Consider the following 27,732-nt stretch of genomic DNA (forward strand, 5'->3'; position numbering starts at 1 on the left):
CCAAGAATAATTTGTATTAATATTTAAATAAAGTATACAAAAATGCCAAAAAATGTGCAAAATCAAAATTTTGTATACACTATATTTAATGTGATGGGTATGCTTGCCTCTTTGTTAGTTCAGTCCAGACAGGGTGACATGAAGATAAAGCTACACTCATGTCAGAGGCACTATTGAGCCTATTTTCTTTTTATTTATTTATTTATATTGTTATTCAATTGCAGTTGTATGCTTTTTCTCCCCATCCCATCTTTTTATTTTTTTAATTAAAAAAGCTTGTATTGTTTAACAACAAAGTTGTCTCCTTTTTTGTAATATATTTTATATTGTAATTTAAGAAAATATTTCAAAGATAAATTTTTGTCTTCCCTTAAGGACACTTTTTTCATTATTTTTAGAGTGAAGGGAGGAGGGAGAGAAAGAGAGAGAAGTATCAATGCAAGGAAAAGTATTGCTTGGTTCCCTCCCATACACACCAGACCCAGGGGTTCCAGGTGCCCAGATTGTGGATCAAACCCACAACCTAGGCATGTGTCCTGACCTGTGATCGAACCTGCAACCTTTCAGATATGGGACAATGCTCCAACCGAGACACAATGGCCAGGGCTAAAATAATTTTTTAAAAGCTCATTTCTTCCCAAGTTACTTATACATTAATTAAATATCCACATTCTCTTTTATATGCTTACATTTCTCCCAGTTTGGGGGCCAATCTCATTTATTTCTTGCTTGTTCCATCTCAGGAACTGCTATATATGTTCAAGGAAACAGTTCTGGGACTATTGGGGGTTGGGCTTGGGCAGGGGCCAAGGTTTTAGGAAGAAAAATTTTACCAACTCAGAGTCTTTTGGAGTTGGGTTTTGCCCCAAATGCAGATACAGTCAAAGCTTTGGCTCAGAAAAGCAGTTTAGAGCTCTCCTGAAGGGATTAGGAATCCACAGGTAAAACACAAATGCTCATCTGCTGCTGTCACACCAGCCAGGCCTGTGAGGCCAGAAAAGGATAAAATCTAAGGTCTGCTAGTTTCCAATTTCCAAATCTTCAAAAAGAGCTAAGCAATAAAACTGTAGAGCAAGAGAAAAAGGTAATAAGGGAAAAGCAGACCTTGGAAGTGTCTGCCAGAAAAGTAAGACCCAGAATGTGGTAGAAGGGCAAGACCATGCTCCAGGGCCACTGGCCTCATAGAGACCATCTCAAATCTGCAATCTGGAGTAGGCTGTTAGTAGTTCTTTCCAGACTCTGTTGTTCACAAAAGATCTCTATGAATGATGAGTATATATCTTTTTTTCAACTCTGTGAGGAAATTTGATCAATTATTATCCCTGACAATACTTTTCTGACAAAGATAATGAGCTCCAGGGAAGTTTGCTGTTTATATGGCCGATAACTGGTGGAGGTAGTCCTCAAGCTCTGCACAGTTGACTCCACATGTTTGAACCTTTACAGTGCCCAATGATGATTTCATTACCATGATTAAACCACAGATCTTTACATGTTACTAAAAATGGGCTTTGACCTAGTAGTTAAAAAGACCCTTCTTATCACTGACCTTTTAAAGGCTGTTTTTATATTCCTGGAACATGGGATTGGGGTGCTCCAGCAGAGGGTGGGGCCAAAGCTGTGCAAGCTGACTTCCACCTTGTCACAGCTCTTTGGAGGATTTGGGATATGCAATGAGATGTTTTTATTTGACATGAATCCTCAGGGAGCTCTGTTTCTACAGTTTGTGGTCTAGAGTCTTTCCAACATGCCTCTCACACTCTAACCCCCTGTCCCATTAGCATTTAAAGAAGGAAAAGCATTTTAATTTTTAGCACTCCACAATGCTCCTATTGTTGGATTCTTATTGATGAGCAGATTTTTTTTAGAAAAAAGAATGCATAAGAGTTCATGAAATTATTGAACAATTAAGCACAGTCACCTGGATTTTTAAAATATTTTAATTTTTAAATTATAGTTGATATTTAACATTATATTAGTTTTAGGTGTACAGCATAGTAATTAGACATTTGTAAAACTTATGAAGTGATCCTCTCAATAAGTCTAGTGTCCAGATGGCAACATACATCATTATTACAATATTATTGACTGTATATTTCCTATACTATACTTTACATTCCCATGATTATTTTGCAACTGATAATTTATAGTTTTTAATTCTTTCACCTTTTCCACCCAGTGCCCCAACCCTCTCCCATTTGATCATAATTTTGTTTTCTTTATCTGAGTTTGTTTCTGTTTTGTTTGTTTATTTTGTTTTTTAGATTTCACATACAAGTGAAATGATGTATATAATTTCTCTCTCTTATATCACGTAGCATTACCCTCTAGACCCATCCATGTTGTTGCAAATGGTAAAATTTCATTCTTTCATATGGCTAAGTAATATTCCATTGTGTGTAGGTATGTAGATATGTTTGTGCATATTCCAAATATTTTTTTCTAGTTTACTATTGATGGATACAGGTTGCTTCTATATCTTTCTTGGATACTGTAGATAATACTGCAGTAAACATAAGGGTGAGTATAACTTTTCAAAATTAGTGTTTTGGATTTCTTTGGATAAATGCCCAAAATGGAATTGCTCACTCATAAAGTATTATAGCTCTATTTTAAGTTATTTGAGGAAAATTTCAGTGTATTTTTCATAGTGTCTGCACAAATTTGCAAACTTTCATCCAGCAACAGTGCGTGAAAGTCCCCCTTTTCTCACATTCTTGCCAACACTTGTTGTTCATTCATTTATTGATGATAGACATTCTAACAAGTATGAAGTGATATCTTATTGCAGTTTTAATGTGCATTTCTCTGATGATCAGTGATATTGAGCATCTTTTCATATGTCTATTGGCCATCTTTATGCACTGTTTGGAGAAACGTCTATTCAGATCATGTGCCAATTTTTAATTGGATATTTTTGTGTGTTAGATATTAAGTTCTTTATGTATTTTGAGTATTAACCCCTTAGTCAATGTATCATTGGTGAATATCTCCTGTTAGGTAGGTTGTCTTTTCATTTTGTTGATGGTTTTCTCTTTTACTATGAAAAACTCTTTAGTTTAATGTAGTCCTATTTATTTTCTTCTTCTGTTTACCTTGCCCAAGGAATTTATATAATAAAAACAAAGAGAAATACCAAGGAATTTACTGCTTATATTTTCTTCTAGGAGTTTTATGGTTTTGAGTCTTACATTTAAGCCTTTGGTCTATTTTGAGTTTATTCTTGTATGTGGTGTAAGAAGGTAGTCTAGTTTCATTTTCTTCGCATGCAAATGTGAAACTTTTCTAACACTATTTATTGAAAAGACTGTCTTTACCCCATTGTACATGTTTGCCTCTTTTGCCATAAGCATGGGTTTATTTTTGGACTTTCTGTTCTTTTCCATTGATCTATGTTTCTATTTTTATGCCAATAGTATGCTGTTTTGATTACTATATTTCTTGTAGTATTGTTTGATATAAAGAAGTATGATACATCCAACATTGTTCTTTTTTCTCAAAATTAGTGTGCAGTGTGACCTGGATTAAAACCACTAAAGTTATGTAACTCTATAGTTTCTTAATCATTTTTTTGCACCATGACCCAATTCACGGTCATAAAAAAATCAGTGTTTTGTCTTTTGAAATGGTAGGTATGGGTTAGTAGCATTTTATTATGACCATGGACTAACCTAATAAAAGGTGTTGTCCTGACTCCATTCTAATGTAGAATGGGTGTTTCTGAAGGAGAAAGAAGCAGTGGTGTATCATAAAGTGAATTGGACATGGCAGCAGAGAGAAGGGCCACACAGCTGGGTTGCCCATTCTTATTCCCAGCCCTTGCAATTACCCACCTTCACATACTGCACCTGCATCCTCATCATGCCCACAGTCAAAGGTTTCAACCTGCTCACATTCAGCCAGTGTGCCTTCAGTCCCATTGCACAGGGCTACCTGAATAAACACAGGTTGGTCCTCTTCTGCCACAGGGGGATATAAAATGCCTGCAGGTGTATGCTTGGCTGCCCCACAGCTCAGCTCCCGGCACACCACAGACACATCATTCATGTCCCAGCCATCATCACAAACAGTTCCCCAGTGACCATTCTTTTCCACCTCCACTCTCCCTTCACAGCGGTGAGGACCATTCATCAAGCGGATTTTGATTGGGGACTCTGCAAACAGAAAGAGTCAGACAACATTTAGAAATGTACTCTCATGGGAGCTCCTGGGGATAAGGGAGAATGTTTAACTGTGACCATGGTGTGTGGCATGAGGGTGATTATAAGGGGCTTGCTGAAGTAGGGAATTGTAGAGTTTTGGCTCTATCCCACTCCAGTAACATCTCTTAGAATCATCCCATCCTACCCAAGACTCCCTTTCAAAGACACCTGGGACTTTCTAATAATGAAGAAATGTGGGACATATAGATTTATGGTTTTATTCTCATGAGTTCAAAAGTATCTTGGAAAAAAAGAATTCTAGAACTAGATCTTTCCTAGAAATGGAGGCTGATACCTAGACTAGGAAAAGACTTTAGGTCAAATCAATCCCTCATTTTATTTTTGAAAACTGCAACATACCCTGTGGATCACTTCATGAATCACAAGTCCATTTTCTGTGTAGAAGGAGGGGTGTGAGACATTACACAGGCTAGTTAATATCTAATCTCTCCCTGTTTTTTGTAGTTTGTTTGTTTGTTTGTTTTAAGCTGGAATCATTTCTAAAGACTCTATTCTTTAGGACTTCTAGCAGAAAGAAGATATGTAATTCCAGAGCTGTCATCTGGGGCCAGCTTTGTTTGTCTGAGAATTAAGCCATTGAGGAAATTCAAAGTAAAGGAAGGCAAAGACAGAACATTTGGATACAGTTACACATTAAGCCATAGTTATTTCTGACCCTTCCTACCAATTTTACTTATTTTGGGGCCCGAGACAGTTTGCATTGAAATCTGTCATTTGCTACCAAATGATCTATCTTACATAATCAATTACCAAGTTCATGATGAAACCCCTGCAAAAATGTAAACTTTGAATAATCACAGGTGATAATGTGAATATGATTTTCAAAAAATAATAGATTGAAAAGATAAAACATATGTAAGACTCTATAGATACAGAATAAATCAAACAACTAGCTTAATTCAATAGAAAATTAAATAATAAACTTGGTATATCTTAAACAAAAGACATCAAATTCTAACATGGAATTTATAGAGATGGTAACTGTGTATTAGGCCACAAAGGAATTTTCAGTAAGTTTCCAACAGGAAAATTTATGCAGGCCACATTCATTGATAAAGTTTAACCAAAAGTACAATTTTAAAATGTATGAGAAATTACATGATCAAGGAAGATGGCGGCAAGATAGGTGGGAGCAGAGTCCACTTCACCGTGCACACAGGTTACTGTCAGAGACATTGAAATTAAGAGAAATCTAACAATAACCAGAGGGGAGTGGGGAGGGGACTGTGGGGAGAGAGGTTTTCAGGAACTACTATAAAGGACACATGGACAAAACCAAGGGGGAAGGTGGAGGCAGGGGAGGGAGGTGGGTTTGTCTGGGATGGGATGGGGTGAAGGGAGAAAATGCAGACAACTGTAATTGATCTGTGCTTAAGGAATTAAAGAAAGAACAAAATAAAATAAATTTAAAACAAAATGCAGACAATTGTAACTGAATAAAAAAAATAAAAATAAATAAATAAATTCAAATACCAAAAAAAGGAAGAAAGTCATACTTAAGATAAAAGAGAAATGAATTGTAAAATGAAAAACAAATAGATTTGAATGTTAAGACTAACCATTCTGATGTCTGCTTTCACCACTTCTACTCAATAAAGTATTGGAAGACCTAGCCACAGCAATCGGACAAGAAAAAGAAATATAGGCATCCAAATTGGAAAGGAGGGAGTAAAACTGTCATTGTTTGCAGATGACATGATAGTGTACATGGAAAATCGTATAGACTCCACCAAAAAAACTGCTCAACCTAATAAGTGAATTTGGAAAAACAGCAGGATACTAAGTCAATACTCAGAAGTCAAAGGCATTCTTGTCCACCAACAATGAAATAATCAGAAACAGAAATCAGGAAAAAAAATCCCATTTGCTATATAAATAACAAAAAATAATAATAAAGTGCCTAGCAATAAACCTAACCAAGGAGGTAAAAGACCTGTATTCAGAAAAATGCACAATACTGAAGAAAGAAATTAAGGAAGACAGAAGCAAATGGAAGCATGCACCATGTTCATGGATTGGAAGAAATAATATCATTAAAATGTCCATACTACCCAAAGCAATTTATAGATTCAGTGCAATCCCAATTAAAGTACCAATGGCATATGTCACAGATATAGAGCAAACATTTCACAAATTTATATGGCACCAAAAATGACCTCGAAGAGCTACAGCAATTTTTTTAAAGTAATTTTGAGAAAGAAGAATGAAGTAGGAGGGATCAGCATATAAAATATCAAACTGTATTACAAGGCCACAGTAATCAATACAGCCTGGTACTGCCTTAACAGTAGACACATAGACCAATGGAACAGAATAGAGAGCCCAGAAATAAACCTAAGTCTCTATGGTCAATTAATATTCAACAAAGGGGGCAGAAGAATAAAGTGGAGGAAAAATAGCCTCTTCAACAAATGGTATTGGGAGATGTGGACAGCTACATGCAAAAAAATGAAACTTCACCACCAACTTACACTATGCACAAAATATAAATTCAAGGTGGATTAAATTTAAATATAAGTTGTGAAACAAAAAATCAGTCCTAGAAGAGAACATAGGTAGGGAAATCTCAGATATTCTACTTACAAATATTTTCACCGGTATGTCCCCTAGAGCAAGTGACACAGGGAAAGAATAAACAAATGGGATCTTATCAAAATAAAATCTGCATGGCTAAAGAAAACATCATTAAAGTGAAAAGAGAACCAACCATGTGGGAAAAGATATTTGCCAATGATACCTCAGCGAAGGGTTTGATCTTCAAAATATATAAAGAAATTACATGACTCCACTCCAGGAAGACAAACGACACAAATAAAAAATGGACAAAGGTCTTGAACAGAAACTTCTCCAAGGAGGACATACAGAGGGCCCAGAGACATGAAAAGATGCTCAGCATCACTAGCCATCAGAGAGACAAAAATTGAAACCATAATGAGATTCTACTTCACACCAGTGAGAATGGCCATCATAAACAAATCAACAAACAAGTGTTGGAGGGGAGGTGGAGAAAAGGGAACCCTAGTGCACTGCTGATGGGAATGCAAATTGGTGCAGCCACCGTGGAAAACAGTATGGAATTTCCTCAGAACACTAAAAATGGAATTGCCTTTTGACCTGGCAGTTACACTGCTGGGATAATACCCTAAAAACCCTGAAACACCAATTCAAAACAACCTATGCCCCCAATGTTCATAGCAGCACAACTTACAATAGCCAAGTGCTGGAAGCAACCTAATTGTCCATCAGTAAGTGAGTAGATCAAAAAACTATGGTACAGTTACACAATGGAATACTATGCAGCATAGAGAAAGAAGGCGCTCTAACCCTTTGCAACAGCATGGATGGATCTGGAGAGCATTATGCTAAATAAAGTAAGCCAGGTGGTGAAAGAAAAATATCATATGACCTCACCTATAAGTGGAACCTAATCAACAAAAGAAACAAGCAAGCAAAACATAACCAGAGTCATTAAAATTAAGAACAAACTGACAGTAACTGGAGGGGAAGTGGGATGGGAGCAGAGGTGAAAATGGGGGAGGGTGTTTAGGAACATGTATAAAGGACATATGGACCATAGGGGATTAGAATCAAGGGTGGGAAGTGGGGATGGTAGGGGTCGGGATGAGTGGTGGTGGGGAAAATCAAGACAGCTGTACTTGAACAATAAAAAAGTATGGGAAATAAAGTACTCACACTTGCTTTTCAACAAGAACAATGAATAGACAATTCCCTGGGAAATCTTATTAAGAAATTCTAAGAGATCATACAACCAAATTAGAAAATATAAAGAGAGCATCATCACAGATATAAAAGCTATTTTATTTATTTATTCTGTTTGCTTCTCTAGCTTTATTTTTTTAACTGTTGTTCAATTACAGTTGTCTGCATTTTCTCCCCATCCCTCCACCCCAACCCAGCCAAACCCACCTCCTTCCCCCACCTCCACCCTCCCCCTTGATTTTGTCCAGGTGTCCTTTATAGTAGTTCCTGAAAAACCCTCTCCCCGCTATCCCCTCCCTACTCCCTTCTGGCTATTGTTAGATTGTTCTTAACTTCAATGTCTTTGGTTATATTTTGTTTCCTTTTTTCTTTTGTTGATTATGTTCCAGTTAAAGGGGAGATCATATGGTATTTGTCCCTCACTGGCTGGCTGATTTCACTTAGCAAAATGCTCTCCAGTTCCATCCATGCTGTTGCAAAGGGTAGAAGCTCCTTCTTTCTCTCTGCTGCTTAGAATTCCATTGTGTAAATGTACCACAGTTCTTTGATCCACTCATTTGCTGATGGGCACTTAGGTTGCTTCCAGTACTTGACTATTGTAAATTGTGCTGTTATGAACATTGGGGTGCATAGGTTCTTTCGGATTGGTGATTCAGGATTCTTAGGATATAATCCCAGCAGCGGAATTGCTGGGTTCAAAGGCAGTTCCATTTTTAGTTTTCTGTGGAAATTCCATAATGTTTTCCACAGTGGCCTCACCAGTCTGCATTCCCACCAACAATATACTAGGGTTCCCTTATCTCCGTATCCTCTGAACATTTGTTTGTTGATTTGTTTATGTTGGCCACTCCGACTGGTGTGAGATAATACCACATTATGGTTTTAATTTGCATCTCTCTGATGGCTAGTGATGCTGAGCATCTTTTCATATGTCTCTGGGCCCTCTGTATGTCTTCCTTGGAGAAGTGTCTGTTCAAGTCCTTTGCCCATTTTTTAATTGGGTTGTTTGTCATTCTGGAGTCATTCTGGAGTGGAGTCATGTGAGTTCTTTATATATTTTGGAGATCAGACCCTTGTCTGAGGTATCATTGGCAAATATGTTTTCCCATACTGTTGGTTCTCTTTTCATTGTAATGCTTTTTTCTTTAGCTATGCAGAAACTATAAAAGCTATTTAAAATTTAGATAATAATATAGTGGTCAACATTATGTGATAAATTTGAAAATCTAGATAAAAGATCCTAATTTGGGGGTGAAAGCATCCAGGTTATTTTTAAAAGGGTAAAAAAATTCAAATACTAAGGGAAGATGTTTGAATGTGGAAATAAAAGTCTACCTGACTCTGACAGTTATTTGCCTAGTTCCAAAGACTGTTAAAGTAGCAGATAATTCCAATATTGTTTTAAAATGCTGCAAAGGACAGAAAGCTCCTCAAATCATTCTTATGGGGATAATCTGTCCTTGAAACCAAAACTAAATGAGTACAGCTCAAGAAAGGAAACACATTAATAAGGACACAAACTTTTGAAGTAAAATATTAGCAAGTTGTTTTTCCTACCTATGATGACATGATAACTAAGAAGGATTTATACCAGAAATTCATTGACTATTTCTTATTAGAAAACATCTAACTGCACTGTACAATAATAATAAATTTTAAAAACATTTTATAACCATTATGATATATTAAAATAATAGCAAAGAGTAAAGTTTCTTGATTTTGGTAGCCCTATCCTAAAGTTCCATTTTTGTGTGACCTATTAGCAGTGTGACCTCAGACAAGTAACTTAGTCTTAATTTTACTTATTCTTTAGCAAAAGGAGAGTTGTTATGGAGATTAAATAAGATAATCCTAGTAAATTTTTAAATTCCAGAATCTGGTTTGTTCATGTTTTTTTCCACTTATCTCTCAAGTATTTACGAGTCTTAGCTGTATCTACTCACTCATTGTGAGCACTGAGTATGAAAGGATCATTTCATAGTTTTCTCAGTGGTGTTTCTCTCCTCCCTCAGGAGTGTATCCATGCCTCATTTACCTCACTCCTAAAGCTGACTTATCCCAGCACAATGCCCTACAAATATTGTCTGTTGTTCACATATACCTGATGATGTAAAGTAAAAGGGAAATAAAAAGGGAAATTGTGGAACAGTGATGCTGTTGTTAAGATCAATGGACAGGAAAGCCTGGGAAAGTAGAAAGACTCTTTAGTTGGACTATGATTTCCTAAGGGACAGGGAAATTCAATGAAAAGAACAAACAAGCTGTTACTTGACATAAGTGCAACTGGTCAACTGAAAGATTTTGGACATGTCCTACCTGTGATGTTGAGTGCCACCATCTCACTGCGTTGGGCCCCCAGGCCATTGTTTGCCTCACAGAAGTAGTTCCCATTATGCTTTGCAGTCAGAGATAGATTGAAGGACACTCCTCCTCCAGAAGGCACTGAGATGTTTCCAAGGGAGACATTTTCATGATAAAATGAATATAGAACAGGAGGAGATGCTCTCTTGTCTTCACAGTGAAGCTCCACCATGCCCCCAATAAAGGTCCGGTTCCCAGGAACACTGATGGTGAGGAGAGGATGTGACACTGGAACTGATAGAAGTGGTACAGTCCATCACAGAGTGTTTCTTCTGCTGGTGCAGACTTACAACCCATCTATTCTCACCCAAGTGTTCTTAAAATATCTCTCCAGCCCCATGGATTCTTTCCTACTGTCATACCTCCCAATCTAATGCTGCAGAGATAGTTCAAGAAGAGCTTTGATGACCTCTGATGAGCAAGTCTGGAAAATATGCCTCTGGTCAAGCCATATACCTGCCTTGCATCGCCCTTTGTCATTCTCCTTTAGCTCCTCTGCTAATGTTACTTCTACCACCACTACCACCACCACCATCATTGCAATGACAATTTTAGCAAATTTACCTTTTCTGGGTCCTCTTCCTTGTCATTCTTGGAATAGCATTACTGCAATGCAATGAAACTGCCCCGTTAGAAATTTCTGGCTTATTAAGAGTTCTACTTACTTCTCACAGTGATGTTCACTACCTCACTCTGGATGAGGTCATGGTTATTGTCAGCTGTGCAGTAATATCCACCAGCATGGCTCTCCTTGATAACAGGGATCTCTAGCTCTGATCTCTGAGAATGCAGACTTTTCCTCCCCAGACTTTCCCTTGTGTCTTCTCTGTGCCAAGAGAATGAGATTTCCCCTGTGCCTTCCACCACAGAGCAGACAAAGACCAGCATCTTTCCTTCAACTGCCTGCCCCTCTTGGGGCTGGGTCTCCATAAGCACTCCAGACACAGGGATTCCTGTGTGAACACAAGATGACAGGTGAGGACCTGGTGTGGAAGCCAGTACTACCTGATAGGCTTTGTGGCAGGTAGAGTTTTGAAATCAATGTTACTCAGATAAATGTTTTGAGTGGGAAGGAAGCATTCTGGCCATTAGGCATGAGGACCCTGCAACTTAATGGTCTAAAAATCTGACCTCTCACTTCCTGCACATTAATTAGCCCTCTCTAATGACCACAGATAAAATTGATCCTGTTCTCTCATGATCTCCTGATGCACTTGGGACAGAAGTACTGGAGGGAAAAGGACAGGCTGTGGAATCCTCACCCAGCTCTGCCACATATCCATTGTATGATACTGGTAGGTCAATGAATCTTTCAGAACCTCAGTTCCTTAAAGATAAAGTGTGGATAATTATGCCAAGTTCATAGAGTTCTCATAGAAATAAAACAATATACATATATAAAGCAAATACTATGCTGCAGATGTTCAATAATTGGTAAGTATTTTGAGGCCACATTCCACTGGCATAGTTGAGATAGGATAGCAAAGTGGACACATACTGGCACCAGATTGCCCAGGTTCAAATTACAGTTGTGCTGCTTACTTACTGGTTTACCTTGGGCATGTCACTTAGCTCTGTAAGTTTCCTCATGTATAAAATTGAAGTAAATATAGTACCTACTTTACAGATACTATCCACATTTCAGTACTTCACAGATTTGCTGGGAGCACTAAATATAAAACTGCTCTGAGAAAATCCTTGTACTTTGTAAATTTATATAAATATTCTCCTCTATAGATATTTCTGAGTCTCAGAGGAGCTGTTCCAGAACTGAGGACAACAGCTTCTCAACCAGCCCAGCCACTGATGCTCACTCTGCACATGTATATAGGATCGATGACTTCGTTTTGAGACACTGCGAGATGATGTCATTGCCTCACACCAGTAGTATCCTGAGTCTTCTTTCCACAATGCTGAGATCCAAAACTCTGATGAGCTCCATTCTGATCTCAGAGTGTGGCCATCCCTGAAGAAGGAGTACTGAAGCTGTGTCCTTGACCTATCTGAAGGGAGTTTGGTATCACAAGACAAGGTCACTGAGTTTCCTTCAGTGGGCAGCAGGGGTCTGGCTGTCAGAACAGGTGCTGGAAACAGCTCTGAAGGGAAGAATTAAACAGAGACCACCAGTCAGTGAGGTTCAGAATTCCTGTTGACATGTGCCTTATCTTCTCAACCCTAATAAGAAGGACACACAGCCCCACACTCAAAGACAGACAGTGATCAAAATTTCTGCCTCCCTAGGTGGTCTGCTCTGTGCTGTACATTGGTCCTCCCAGATAGGCCCTACTTTTCCCCAATCTTTTCTACTTGAATAGTGAGACCCTCACCTTGGACAGTGAGCCATGTAGATCTTGTTTCTTCTGTCACATCCACAAATAAGAAATATTTCCTATCTGCTTTACAATAATAGGAGCCGCTGTCACTGGGTCTTGCATTTGAAATGACATAGCTTGATGTGCTGTAGTAAGTGGATATCCGAGATCCATCCTTATAGTACATCAGTCTCTTTATTTTATTATTTTCTTCTCCAGAGCATCTCACAACAACCCGGTCTCCTTCATAGGCATAGCGTGGCATATCGATGCTTAGCCAGTCTACCAAAGATGAAAAAAATACTTGTGCCAATGCTGCTTATCCTGTTCCAACATTGTAACATCTGTTCATACGGGGAAAGATAGTACAACACATACACAAGAAGCCAGGCAGCCACAGATGCCTTGGGACCTGCTGGCCATTCTGGCTTTTCTGATCAGCAAAGGTGAACTCTATTTCATTTAATGACATCTTTTGTCTTCTACACATTCTGCTGATTTTATGTCTGTTAAAAATATTTTGATCAATTTTTTTCAGTTGTCAAAAATTTCTTGCACTAAATATATATTTAAAATAATTTTATTTACATCTCCTTATATCCATTCAAGATGATCAAGATGATCGCATGTTCCTGTGACAGTCATGATTAACTTTCTATGTGTCTCTCATTACTTAAAGTCTCAACAAAGCAATACAATTCAAAGACTTTTCTTTTGTCATTCTCTGTAGAAGAAACAATCTGGGAAACTGATAGATCAGCCCAGGGACTTACAATTTCAACACCTAGAATTTTCTACTTGAATGTTTTTTGTTTTTGTTTTTCCAGAGGTTTCTGGGAATCTGCTTGTTTAGATCATTGTCTTCCCTTGGAAAATAGTTGTCACCGGAGAACTAATGTGCAACTTGGTGTTTTGGATCTTCCCCAGAAGGAAAAGAAAAAAAAATTCTTAGAATAGAGAGGAGCTAGTAGACTCTTCTTTGAGAACCTATGCAAAGGAAAGAAAAGCCAGCCATCATACTGCTTTTTGACCCAGTCTTACAGCTTTGGGTATTTTGGGGAAATTTTTAGTTGGTGACTGAGCTGGAAATTCAGGTTCTAATATTAATTTGGAATATAATACACTGAGTTAAATTTCAGGGAAAGTGTTTGTTATAATAAAAAGCTTATTCCTAGGCCTGAACTTTAGACCATACCCCTTGTGAGGAAAGAGACTTAGTCTCAGATATGGAGAAACCAAGTGGAGAAAGAGACAGTGTGTGAGTATTTATTTATCTGCCCAGTTTACACCTCTAGCCATAAGTTTATGGCAGAAAAAAGAAATACCTACTCTCAGAGTCCTGTCTCAGACCAGAGACCATCTTCTTATGAAATCTAGATCCAGTCTCCAAAGTGGGATTCAGAAGGAGGTGGGGAAACAGCATTTATAACTTTCATATTATATTAAACATTTCCCATCTTTTAATTGTTTTGTTTTTGTATATATTTTACAATGGTCAAAATATTTCAATATAGAAATGAATATAATATGTTGGAGGTAAATGCTCAAAATTTTGTTCTTGAATCAGCAAAGTAATCAAATAAGTTCAGAGAAAACTGCCACTTTGAGAGGTACATCACTAGACTAAGAGGTTTGGATGAATGGTTGGGGCATAAGTACTATTAAAGAAAGAGAATTCTTAAGCCCTCATTGAAGTAAAAAATTTTCCTTCTCCAGATTCAGAATGGGCAAAGTTTTCAGTGAAGAGAATAGGGATAAGATTCGGGGAAAAGATGGCGGCGAGACTGGTGGGAACAGAGTCCACTTCGCCCTGCACACAGGTGAAACACCTAGCCGATCTACTGAGGAACAAAGCGAACAGCCAACAGTGACCCAGCATATATGAAGATAGGAGACCAAAAAGTATAGAGGACACTGAAAAAACAGACTGTAAAGGGAGTGCTTCAGGACAAAAAGGTCCCTGAGACCAGGGCACGGACCAGGGTAACTGCAGCCCAGGCCCACGCCCACCAGGCCTGCCACAGGACTCCTAGGAGAGAGCCAAGTTAACGGCTCCCTCCCCTACCAAACAGGGCTTGAGCAGCACCGCTTGAGGTCACAGGGAGGGGAATAAGGACAAAGTGTGGTAAACCCACCAGAGACCCTGGGTACCAGCTGGGGAGAGTTGAGAGTTGGATCATGTGGGGCCCTGACCCAGACAGTCCCTGGTCTAGCTGGAGAGGTGGGCTGTGCAAGAGGACCCTTCCTTGTATGGAGCAGCAGGACTGAGCAGGAGGATTTTCTCAAAAAGAAAAAGACCCTCAGGACACTTTGGGGAACTCTCCTACAGCAGCAGTTCCAGTCACCTCTCCCCCGAGCTACCCTGCGTTCCCGCATGTCTGTGGGGGATATTGAGCCCAAATCCTAAGCACCAGGGGGAGAGTGCACACCACACCAAGACCAAAGGCACCCACCAGGGAGAGTGCAACTCAGAGACATGTGAGGCCAGGAGAGTGCGAATCAAGGAAGGCCCCGCGTGCATACCCATAGCCTAGAGGAGGGTTAATGCCTGAAACTGTGGGTCCGGGGGGGGGGGGGGGGGGCACTGGAGAGCTGGGCTAGAGGCTGCCTGAGTGCTAGTCAGGACAGAGAAGAGCTAGGCTAGGCTGCCTCAGTTGGCTACATGCAAAAAAGACCAGCGAAACTGGCTTGGCCAGCAGGCTTGGTTTTTTTGTTTGTTTGTTTGTTTTAATAATTCTTTATTATTTCTTAACTATTTTTTCTTTCTTTTAACACCTTCTTCCTCTCTTTCCTTCTTTCCTATTATACTTCTTCTTTCTCTCCCTTTATATCTCTTCTTCCATCTGTCTTTTTTTTTTTTTTAAATCCCACAAGTGAGACACTAAAACCTGGAACTCTAAAAAGGCCAAACTTGGACCCAAAGAGGAGGCATCCCAACAGCTGAGACTGTGAAACAAATTGAACTTTGCTATTCTAGAGAACTTGCAAGATACTGTATATTTGAATTATTATTATTATTTTCACTACCCTTACATCACTCATTTTATTAATATTTTTGTATCTCTCTTGTTTCTGTTTAGTTTTCTTCGCTTGACTGGTTAATTTGCATTGTTTGACTGGTTTCCCCTTGTTCTCTCTTTCATAGTGTATTGTTAATTAACTGTCTCTCACTTCACTTGGGTAACATTAGCACACTACTCTAACATCTATACTCCCTATTCTAGTTATTCAGATCACATAGATTCTGTCATATGATTGTTGCTCCATTACTATTGTAAATAATGGCTGTTCCGACTGACAGTGACCAGAGGGGCAGGGGGAGGGGGATGAGAGGGGAAAGAAGGGGAAGGGTCTGGTCAAGGAACATGTATAAATGACCCATGAACATGGACAACAGGGTGGGGACTGACGGAGTGGGGGAGGGGGTGGGCAGGGCAGTGGAGAGCAACGGGGGAGAAACTGGGACAACTATAATAGAACGACAAAAAAACTAAAGCAGAGCACAATACCTATCACATAACAAAACTTTAATACATGTTATTAATTATAAAAAAATAGCTGTTCCATAAATCTGTAAATACTACACAGAACTTCTCTCAGATCAAAGCCTACTTCACTGTTTCCTAAATTTTATTACTGGTGTGGTTAAATCTATTCTCTCACATATTACACCTATTTTCTACACTTTACTCACACTTTACCTCATAATCTCACCTCCCACAGGCTCACAGCTTTCTAGGTCCAACTCACAATCGTTCCCCCCCCCACACACACACAACAAGAGTCTCATATTCTTTCCACCCTTTCTAAAAAGTGGCTAGGTGGATGAATGTTATGGTTAACACTATATATATCTCCAAGGATTTCCTATCTGTTCTCTAAGGGCTGGTACTTTAAATATCATATAATGCACTCCTACTCTCTTCAATCATTTCGCCTTCACCCTACAACCTACCATAAAAAAGAGTAGGTAGAAGCCGTGAACACCAGGATATGTCCTGGAAGAGGAAACCCACAAACAAAGGTAACACCAACAGTGAAAAACAGGAGAAGATGAAGGAGGGAGTGAAGTCACACTAACTCAACCCAGGACCTATCTGGAAACACAACTAAAGAGTGAAGAATTACTAAGAACAAACAACTGAACAAGAGCAAGAGAAAAGCCTCAGAACCTTGTACATATGGAAGAATGAGCTCCAACACAACCTGCCCACACCTGCACAACAGAAAACAAGAGGTGGGGGACAGACTGACCCTCAGATATCCAGGTGGTGGGAAAGACCCACCAAAGAAAGTCTCAGCAAGAACCAAAAACTAAAGACATACACAGAGCCAGCAGAAACCACAGCCCAAGATCAGTAAGATCAGGAGATCAAGGAAACTATACCACTGAGTCTCACAGGTATTCTCCCACCGAACTTCATACCATAAACCCACAGGGACAGAACAGAGCAACTTAAGAAGCAGAAGCTAACAGGAAAACTCTCACAACTAATAGGAAGACAAAGAAACAAGACCCATATTAAAGGAAAGGAGGAAGTCTCAGAAACAATGCTATATGAAAAAGAGGCAAGTCAACTATCAGATATTGAGTTGAAAGAATTGGTTATAAGGAAATTTAATGAATTCACAGAGAATTACCAAAAACTACAGGGAAACGTCAACGAACTCACTGCAAACTACATCAACATGAAAAAGGAAATAGAAATTATCAACAAGGGCTGAGAGGAAATGAAGAATACGATTTCTGAACTGAAGAACACAGTAGAAGAAATCAAAACCAGGCTCGATGAAGCAGAGGACCAGATCGGCAAACTGGAGGACAAGGGAGGAAAAAAAAAAACAGAATGAGCAAGAAAAAGATAAGAGGCTCAAAAAGGCTGCAGAGGGGTTAAGAGAAATGCAGGACAACATGAAACAAAATAATATCTGTATAAAAGGGATACCAGCAGGAGAACAGGAAGAACAAGGGATAGAAAACCTATTTGAAAAAGGAATGATGTAAAACTCCCTAATTGGATGAGAGAAAAAGTCACACAAATCAAGGAAACAGAGAGTCCCACACAAGAGGAACCCAAAGAGGCCCACTGTAAGACACACCATAATTAAAATGGCAAAATTCCAAGAAAAAGAAAGAATCTTAAAGGCAGCAAGGGTGAAACAGGAAGTAACATGCAAGAGAGCCCTGATAAGGTTAGCAGCTCACTTCTCAATGGAAAGTCTCCAAGCTAGAAGAGAATGGTAAAAAATATTCCAAATAAAGAGTACCAGAGGCCTGCAACTAAGACTACTTTACCCAACAAGGTTCTCAATGAAGATAGAAGGACAAATAAGAAGTTTCCCAGACAAAAGAAATCTAAAAGAATAGACTGCCACCAAACCAGCTCTACAAAAAATTCTAAACGGACTGCTTTAAGGAAAGGAAGGAAAAGAGAATGAGAGGAACATATGTACAAAAAGTGGGCAAGGAATAAGTACCTAAAATAATAACCTTAAATGTAAATGGATTAAATGCTCCAATCAAAAGACATAGAATAGTTGAATGGATAGGAAAGAATGGCCCACACATATGCTGCCTACAAGAGACCCACCTCAGTACAGAAGACCTACACAGACTGAAAGTGAAAGACTGGAAACAAATATTCCAATGAAATGGAAAGGGAAAAAAAGGAGGAGTAGCAATACTCATATGAGACAAAATAGACTTCAAAAAAAGGTCCATAAAGAGAGACCCAGAAGGACACTTCATAATACTCAAAGGAAGAATCCACCAAGAAGACAGAAACATTGTAAATATATATGCTCGAACATAGGAACACCCAAATACATAAAGAAAATCTTGGAGGACTTCAACAAAGATATTGACAGCAACACAATTATAATAGGGGGCTTTAACACCCCACTATCAAAGATGGACAGATCTTCCAAACAAAATATCAACAAAGATATTGTGTCACTGAACAACAACCTAGATGAAATAGACTTAGCTGATATATAGAGAGCCTTTCATCCAAAGAAGCAAAATACACATTGTTTTCAAATGCACATGGAGCATTTTCAAAGATAGACCACATGATAGGAAATAAAGCAAGCCTCAACAAATTCAAGAAAATTGAAATCATATCAAGCATTCTCTCTGACCACAAGGGAAAGAAACTAGAAACAAATCTCAAGAAAAAAAACCCCAAACACTCAAAAACATGGAGATTGAATGGCATGCTATTAAGCAATGAATGGGTGAAGAATGAGATAAGGAAAGAAATCAAAAAGTTTCTGGAAACAAATAAAAATGAACTCACAACAATTAAAAACATATGGGACACAGCAAAAGTAGTTCTGAGAGGGAAGTTCATAGTGATACAGGCCTACCTAAAAAGAATAGAAACATTTCAAATAAACAGCGTAACCCTACAACTACAACAACTTAAGGAACAACAGCAAAGACAACCCAGAGCAAGTACAAGGAAGGAAATAACTAAGATCAGAGCAGAATTAAATGACATAGAGAATAAAAGCACAATTGTAAGGATCAATGAATCCAGGAGCTGGTTCTTTGAAAAGAAAAACAAAATACACAAGCCTTTAGGCAGACTCATCAAGAAAAAAAGAGAGAGGACCCAAATAAACACAATCAGAAATGAAACAGGAGTGATTACAACGGATACCACCAAAATACGAAAGATTGTAAGAAATTACTATGAAGAACTACATGCCAGGAAACGTGAAAACCTAGATGAAATGGACAAATTTCAAGAAAAATATAACCTTCCGAAACTCAATGAGAAGAAGCAGAAAGCCTGAACAGACTAATAACACCTGATGAAATCGAAACAGTAATCAAAAAGTTTCCACCACACAAAGCCCTGGACCAGATAGTTTCATAGAAAAATTCTACAGAGAATTTAAGGGAGAGCTAACCCCCATCCTCCACAGATTATTTCAAAAAATTCAAGAAGATGGAAGACTCTTGAACTCATTTTAAGAAGAGAAGAACATCCTAATCCCATAACTAGATAAAGACAAAAAAAGAAAGAAAACTTCAGGCCAATATCGCTCATGAAGATACATGCTAAAATCCTCAAGAAAATATTGGCAAACTGCATCCAGCAATACATAAAAAAGATCATACATCAAGATCAAATGGTATTCATCCCAGGGATGCGAGGATGGTAAAATATTTGCAAATCAATACAGAGCATTATGCTAAGTGAAATAAGCCAGCCAGTGAAGGACAAATACCATATGATCTCCCCTTTAACTGGAACATAATCAACAAAAGAAAAAAGGAAACAAAATATAACCAGAGACATTGAAGTTAAGAACAATCTAACAATAGCCAGAGGGGAGTGGGGAGGGGATAGTGGGGAGAGGGATTTTCAGGAACTACTATAAAGGACACATGGACAAAATCAAGGGGGAGGGTGGAGGCGGGGGAGGGAGGTGGGTTTGACTGCATTGGTGTGGAGGGATGGAGAGAAAATGCAGACAACTTTTATTGAATAACAATAAAATTATTTTAAAAAAGAAGCTTCTGCATGGCTAAGGAAAACAGCATTAAAATGAAAAGAGAACCAATGGAATGGGAAAAGGTATTTGCCAATGATACCTCAGGCAAGGGTCTGATCTCCAAAATATATAAAGAACTCACAGGGTGAGAACCAAGATGGCGGCGTAGGTAGACACACTGGGCCTCCTTGCACAACCAGAACTGAGAGAAAATCGAATGGCAAGGAAGTCTGACACCAAGCAGATAAAAAACAAACATTCATCCAGACCGGTAGGAGGGGCGGAGACGGGCAGCTGGGATGGCAGGACCGAGACTGGCGGAGTGTGGGTCAAAAGGGGCAGGCAGTCTGACCACTAGCAGACCCTGCAACCCTATAGTCGCGCACAGATAAGCCGAGAGGGGAGAACTCAGAGTGGCGGAGAACGGGGCAGGCAGAGCGTCGGGTAGCAGACCCCATGGCCCCACATTTGCGCATAGATAAACCAGGATGAAGGCGGGGAGAGAAGTAGACCACATAACCCAGGGCTCCAGCACAACAAAATAAAGCCTCAAACCTCTGAGTGAAAACACCTGTGGGGGTTGGGGTGGGAACAGGAGAAACTCCCAGCCTCACAGGAGAGGTCGTTGGAGAGACCCAAAGGGGCCTAGAGTGTGCACAAGCCCACCTGCTGGAGGGCCAGCACCAGAGGGGCCCAATTTGATTGTGGGTGGCGGAGGGAGTGACTGGGGTCTGGCAGAGAGTGGAGCAGGAGCCATTGCTCCCTCTTGGCCCCTCCCCCACGTACAGTGTCACAGCATAGCGTCACAGCGCAGGGACCAGCGTTACCCCGCCCCAGGGAACACCTAAAGCTCCACCCCTTTAAGTAACAGAAGCACCAAGACAAAAAAAAATGGCCCAAATGACAGAACACTTCAAAGCTCCAGAAATAATTCAACTAAGCAGCAAACAGATAGCCAACCTATCAGATGCACAGTTCAAAACACTGGTAATCAGAATGCTCATAGAATTGGTTGAGTATGGTTGCAAATTAGATGAAAACATGAAGGTGATTAAAAGTGAAATAAAGGAAAGTGCACAGGGTACCACCAGTGAAGGGAAGGAAACCAGGACTCAAATCAACAGTTTGGAGCAGAAGGAAGAAATAAACTTTCAACTGGAACAGAATGAAGAAACAAGTTTTAATAAATAAATAAATAAATAAATAAATAAATAAGGAGAGGCTTAGGAACCTCCCCTACAACTTTAAACATCCCAACATCTGAATCATAGTGTTGCCAAAAGGAGAAGAGGAAGAGCAAGATATTGGGAACTTATTTGAAAACATAATGAAGGAGAACTTCCCCAATCTAGCAAAGGAAAAAGACTTCCAAGAAGTCCGGGAATCTCAGAGAGTCCCAAAGAAGTTGGACCCAAGGAAGCACACACCAAGGCACATTATAATTACATTACCCAGCACTGAAGATAAGGAAAGAATCTTAAAAGCAGCAAGAGAAAAGCAGATTGTTACCTACAAAAGAGTTCCCATAAGACTGATTTCCCAAAATCAAGGGGGAGGGTGGAGGTGGGGGAGGGAGGTGGGTTTGGCTGGGGTGGGGTGGAGGGACGGGGAAAAAATGCAGACTACTGTAATTGAATAACAATAACAATTAAAAAAACAAAAAAATAAAAGAGAATAGAGGTAACACCAATTTTATTAAATCAATATTTAAGAAGATATATGACCTCCAGCCAAGTTGAGGCGTAGACAACACAATTCTTCATAAAACCAAAAATAGGATAACAATTAATTTATAAAACACACAGCAGACAACTGTAATTGAATAACAATAAAAAAATTTTTTTAAATCATAAGAAAGTAAAAAAGAAAAAGAAAAACGCACACACACAGAACTAGAACTACAAGAACATCAAACTGTATGTAAGTCTGACAACCAAGGAATTAAAGAGAAACATCCATCCAGGCTTGTAAGAGGAATGGAGATGGGCAGCTTGGGTGGAGAGGACATGCGACGTGGTGGAAGCTGACTGACTGGCTGGTCCCACATTTGTTTGAGCGTAAACCAGGAGGAGCAACTGGGGAATGAGTCAGTCTGTGCAAGTCAAGGTTACAGCTCCAGAAAAATAAAGTCTCAAAATATCTAACTGTAAAATCCTAGAGGGTTGTGGTCATGGGAGAAACTTCCAGTCCCACAGGAAAGTCTGTTTTAAGGACTCATGGGGTCCTTGAAAATACACAAGCCCACCCACCCAGGAATCATCACCAGGCAGCACTTGAAAGGGCACAATTTTCTTGTGGGCAGTGGGGGAAGTAACTGAAAAGAGGGCAAGAGCTAAGCAAGCATCATTGTTATCTCTCTGATGCCTCCCCCACATACAGTGCCACAGTGCAGCAAAGTGGGTTGCCTTGCCCTGGTGAATACCTAAGGCTCTACCCCTTACAACATAACAAATGTGCTGAGACAAAGAAATTTGGCCCAAATAAAAGAACAGATGAAATTCCAGAAAAATAACTAAGTCATGAGAAGATAGGCAATCTATGAGATGGAGAGTTCAAAACAACGGTAATCAGGATGCTCAGAGAAATTATTGAGCATGTCCACAAAATAAAGGAAGAAGTGAAGGCTATACAAAGTGAAATAAATAAAAATATACAGAGAACCAACAATGAAGAGAAGGAAACTGGGACTCAAATCAATGATTTGGAACAGAAGAAAGACATAAACAACCAACTGGAACAGAATGAAGAAAGAACATAAACAAATGAGTAGAGGCTGAGGAACCTGTGGGACAACTTTACAAGTTCCAGCATCCTAATCATAGGGGTGCCAGAGTGAGAAGAGAAAGAAATTGAAAACTTATTTGAAAAAAATAATGAAAGTACAACCACCCAATCTGGTGAAGGAAATAGACATCCAAGCCCAGGAAGCTCAAAGAGTCACAAACAAGTTGGAGCCAAAGAGGAACATGACAAGACACACCATAATTAAATCACCCAAGATTAAAGATAAGGAGAAAATGTTAAAAATAGCAAGAGAAAAGAAGAGAGTTACCTACAAAGGAGTTCCCACAGGACTATCAGATAATTTCTCAAAAGAAACCTTACAGGGAAGAAGGAGCTGGAGAGAAGTATTCAAAGTCATGAAAAGTAAGGACCTACATCCAAGATTACTCCATCCAACAAAGCTGTCATTTAGAATGGAAGGGCAGATAAAGTGCTTCACAGATAAGGCACTGTTAAAGGAGTTCATCATCACCAACCCTCATTATATGAAACGTTAAAGGGACTTATCTAAGAAAAAGAAGATCAAAACTATGAACAGTAAAATGACAACAAACTCACAATTATGAATATCTGAACCTAAAAAAAAAAACAGAAAGAAAAAGAAACTAAGCAACAACTAGAAGAGAAACAGAATCACAAAAATGGAGATCACATGGAGGGTTGTCAGTGGGGAGGGGGAGGAGGGACAACAGGGGAGAAGGTACACAGAATGAGAAGCATAATTGGCAAGTACAAAATAGACAGGCAGAGAGGTTAATAGTATAGGAAATGGAGAAGCCAAAGAACTTATGTACAACCCATGGACATGAGCTAAGAGGTGGTAATGCTGGAGGGAATGGGGGTGCCAGGCAGAGGGGTATAAAGGGGGAAAATGGGACAAGTATAATAGCACAATCAATAAAATATACTTAAAAGAGAAGTAAGATATATGTGGCCAAATTGGTAATAATGACAGGGTAAAGATAAATAGGAAATGATGGCTTCTGATTATACTAAGCCTGGAACAGAAATTTGACTGGAATATATCTAGGTAAATGGCCTTTAACTTTGACATTTTACCTGTTCTTTAGAGGAAGGCATAATTCTATATAACACATACACATTTTACCATAATTTCAGGAAGTTTACTGGTTGAATGAGGCTGATACTGAGACCCTCTAATATATTAATAAAACTCTTGCTTAAAATTGCATCACATATAATGCAATTTATGTAGTCAGACAAAATGACCAGATATATAGGTATTGACTCTCCTCCCTGTAATAAAATAAATACTTTTTCAAATAAGTGGTTAAAGAAGAAAATGTAACCTTCCAGTTTAATATAAAACCATTTCCTCTTTATTTTATTTATTATTACTTTGATGATGATGATGATGATGATGATGAAAAACAAGTTATACAGGGGTAGTTTGTAATCCAAGTAGAACATCAGGGATAATTTTGTTAAATGTAGAACATCTTCATAGATCTCTGGTTACCTCTTTATTGTTTTCAATCACTGGAAATATGTTTTCAATCACTGCCTCCAGTGTTTCTGGTCAAGGCTTTTAAGTTTCTGTGACTGGACCAGAATATTTCCCAAGATAACATTGCATGGTGTGTTTTCCCTTTGTAGTTAACTTATTACATGCCCCTGGACTTTATAGTAAAGAGAAAATAATGTATTGTCTTGAAGTAATTGGAGTAAGGTCTTTCACACAAGCAGCTGGTAGCAAAGCAGAGAGTAATGTGACATTGGAGCATTTATACTATGGCTGAGACTAGGTTTTGGGGCTGGCCTCCCCCTCTCTTCACCCCAGTTGTAGACCTAATCCCTGTAACACTCAGCTAAGAGACTTGAACAGGCAGTACCTTCCTTGCCTGGAAAAGTATGTATGATTCCCAGTTACCTAAAGGAGAAAAGAAAAGAATAACTCACCTGACCAGATGCCGACAGGAGCTGTGAGGCAATAGTCAGAGAGATTAGTACAGGACCAGTATTTTTACACTTAAAAAATGGTGTAACTCTCTTAGAATGTTCCCCAAAATTCTCTTTTCCTTTATTTTCTTCTATGCCTTCTTCCTCTACCCAGAACTAGAGGTAACCTCCCTCCCTCACTCATTCCTTTTATTTCTTTTTCCCTTATTCTTCCCTTACTCACAAACAACACTCCCATAGAACCAAGTACTTATCTTGTAAGTCCCTAAAATTTTAAAAATATAATTCATCACATTACCAGATGGTTACTTTGCAGAAGTTTCATGATTTACTTATTCCTCTCCCACATTATCTTTTTAAGACTGGTTATTTTGTTTGAGACATATTACCTGCCTGGTGGCAACACACAAGGCAGGAAATCCCAGAAAGGAAATGGAGGTGTCCTCTCATACATCATAGACACTGTTTCTCCCTCCTTTCCTATTCTAGTTCTAATACCATGTTTGCATTCATATACTAGAGTCACGTTTATCAGCAAAATCCAGTTTCATCTATGGGTAGCAGGACTTGAAACTTCTCCAAAATTTAAGTTTAGAAAAGTAAGAGTTAAGCCAAAAATGTGGTGCATTGGAGTAAAAGTGGAGTTGAAGCACAGTGACATTTAAATGGTCTAAAAATAGAATTTAGCCTAACAGAATATTTCTTTGGTATCCTTTAAAGAATTTCCCAGTTTCCCTGAGGTCAAAACATTAATAAATGTTAATCAAAGGGAGAATGCACCAGTATTTGGAAAAGAGATTCATAGTCCTTTGGTTTTCCTGGAAACCTTGCTCTGCTCAGTATCCATTTATATAACACTTGTTGGCCCCGGGTTAGAAGCTGAAGACCACCCGTACTCATCCCAGCAGAGAGATTTGTGCTCCATATGAGGTTCCAGGGTGACCAAGCAGAGGTGGTTCTGTTCTGGTTACTCCCAAGTTTTGCTCTAGTATTCTACTCACAAAGCACCAGAAGCAGTAGCCACAAAAACATAGGGTCGGAGGTGAGAAGTTCTTCCAGTGACAGTGAGGTGCAGCTCCAGTCCTAGAGCAGAGTCTATCCAAACAGAATGTGAAGCCAGGCTTTGGCAATTTGGATCATCAGCAATTTTATACAAATAGGAATTAGGAAGTAGGAAATCTCTGTGACTCAGCATTCTCCCCACCCTCAGTATTGTGGGTGCTGAGAATGTAAATGTTTTTTATAGAGTTCTACAGATATATGTATATTGACCATAAATGCTCCTTAAAATGTAAAGTGTGTTTATCCTATAGCTAAGGTCCCTTCAAAGAAACTTTCTTACTTGCTCTGACTTTGCAGAGAACATTGAATTTTAGAATTGCTAAAATTTAAATTACTTGCTGTTCTCTTTCAAAAGAAAATCCCTTTTACCATGGAGGATGCATGACTTGTTATGCAATTCCTAATATGGTGACACCATGCCAACACTGCAGGGATGCTAATTTATGGAAATTCTCCCAAACCACATTAGGAGACAAACTGAAATTTGTTACAAACAATGGTGGAATTAGGATGATATTAGATAGCAATATGTGTGGTCTAGGAACTCAGGAGGATGGAAATCCTTTCCAAGTCAAATCATCCCTGCCCATGAGATGTTCCAGACAGAGAGAGGCAAAGTGGAAGAAATAATAAAATAATCTATGGTGTTAACTTTGAGGCATTAGTTAAAAAAAACTGTGCAGTGGTCTGGAGAACCTCAACACACATACATAACAGATAAGATATGTTTTCTAATACTCAAAAATTAAACAATATATTATGGAAAACAGCCCTTATATCGAAGTGAAAATAAAATTCGCATTAGTGATTAAAAGAAGGACTTTTACACAGCAATATCTTCACAGATATATCTCCAAGTACAAGGGATATGAGGGAAAGAATAAACAAATGGTACTACATCAGGGATAACCAAGACAGAGGAAGATGGCAGGGAGGTAGGTGGGAACAGAGACCCCTCCCCTCTGCACCCCCAGGGAACACCTACCTAATCTTCTGAGAAACAGTGAACAGCCAATGGAATCCCAGCTTATATGAAGTTTGGAGACCAAAACTGTAGAGGACACTGAAAAACAGATAGTAAGAAGATTGCATTGGGATGGTAAGGCCCCTGGGACCTGTGTGCCTGTGTGGGGACCAAGGCTGTTGTGGTCACTGGCCTGTTGCCTGTTGCAGTGGTCAGAGGTGGCTGCAGGATCTTGGAGGAGAACCAGACCAACAGCTTCCTCCTCTACCAAAGCAGGGAAGCCAGTGAGGAATCAGGAGAGACCTGGATGCTTGAAGTGGCTGGTGGGGAAAAAGATGAAGTGGCAGAGGTAGAGAGGCAGTGTTCACACACTGGGACTTCGGTCACTGGCTAGGTTGTTACCAGAGAAACTGGGGGGCTGGGTGAGGCCTGGAGAAGGGAGAAGAGTTGGGCTGTGTTGAACCCTGACCCGGATAGTCTACAGTCTGGTTAGAAAGTTGGGCTGTGTTAAAAGCTGGGTGCTTGTTAAGAATGGTGGACTTAAACAGGACGATTTTACTCAAAAACAGGTTCTCAGCAACTGCTTAAGGAACTATCATACAGTGGCTAGCTTGCACAATTGCTGGCTAATGCCACAGCTGACTCATGAAGCAGCTGGCTCTGGCAGTGGGGGGCTTGTTTGGCAGCTGGCTCACACAGTGGCACCGGGCTGGCACAATGGCTTGTTAGCAAAGAGGAAGAAGGTGGCATGCTGCACAGGCAGTCAGAGGAGAGCACCAGAGCTCAGGGAGTTAGCAGTCCCCAGAGAGACTTAATTTAGTGGTGGTGCTGAACTGCCCTGAAGAGATTTTGAGTGCACAGCACCCAGGCCAGCAAAGAG

At 39.4% G+C, this 27,732-nt stretch overlaps 1 protein-coding gene across 2 annotated transcripts; it reads right to left on the reverse strand.

Moving 5' to 3' along the window:
- Window positions 1-1,928: 1,928 nt before the first annotated feature.
- Window positions 1,929-26,951, reverse strand: LOC123477898 (Fc receptor-like protein 2). 2 transcript variants are annotated; one of them, XM_045181791.2, is made up of 8 exons: window positions 26,874-26,951; window positions 25,828-25,921; window positions 24,827-24,847; window positions 12,632-12,898; window positions 12,119-12,400; window positions 10,970-11,257; window positions 10,260-10,538; window positions 1,929-4,154 (listed from the first exon to the last, which is right to left on the reverse strand). In XM_045181791.2, exons 2-8 carry the CDS (start codon window positions 25,856-25,858, stop codon window positions 3,826-3,828), a joined length of 1,497 nt encoding a protein of 498 aa, XP_045037726.1. In that variant the 5' UTR covers window positions 25,859-25,921; window positions 26,874-26,951; the 3' UTR covers window positions 1,929-3,825. The 2 variants fall into 2 exon arrangements, with proteins under 2 accessions (XP_045037726.1, XP_045037722.1); XM_045181787.2 differs by lacking the exon at window positions 26,874-26,951 and having other exon boundaries at window positions 25,828-25,939.
- Window positions 26,952-27,732: the final 781 nt, after the last annotated feature.

Source organism: Desmodus rotundus, chromosome 12 (genome assembly GCF_022682495.2).
Source record: "Desmodus rotundus isolate HL8 chromosome 12, HLdesRot8A.1, whole genome shotgun sequence".
NCBI lineage: Eukaryota > Metazoa > Chordata > Mammalia > Chiroptera > Phyllostomidae > Desmodus > Desmodus rotundus.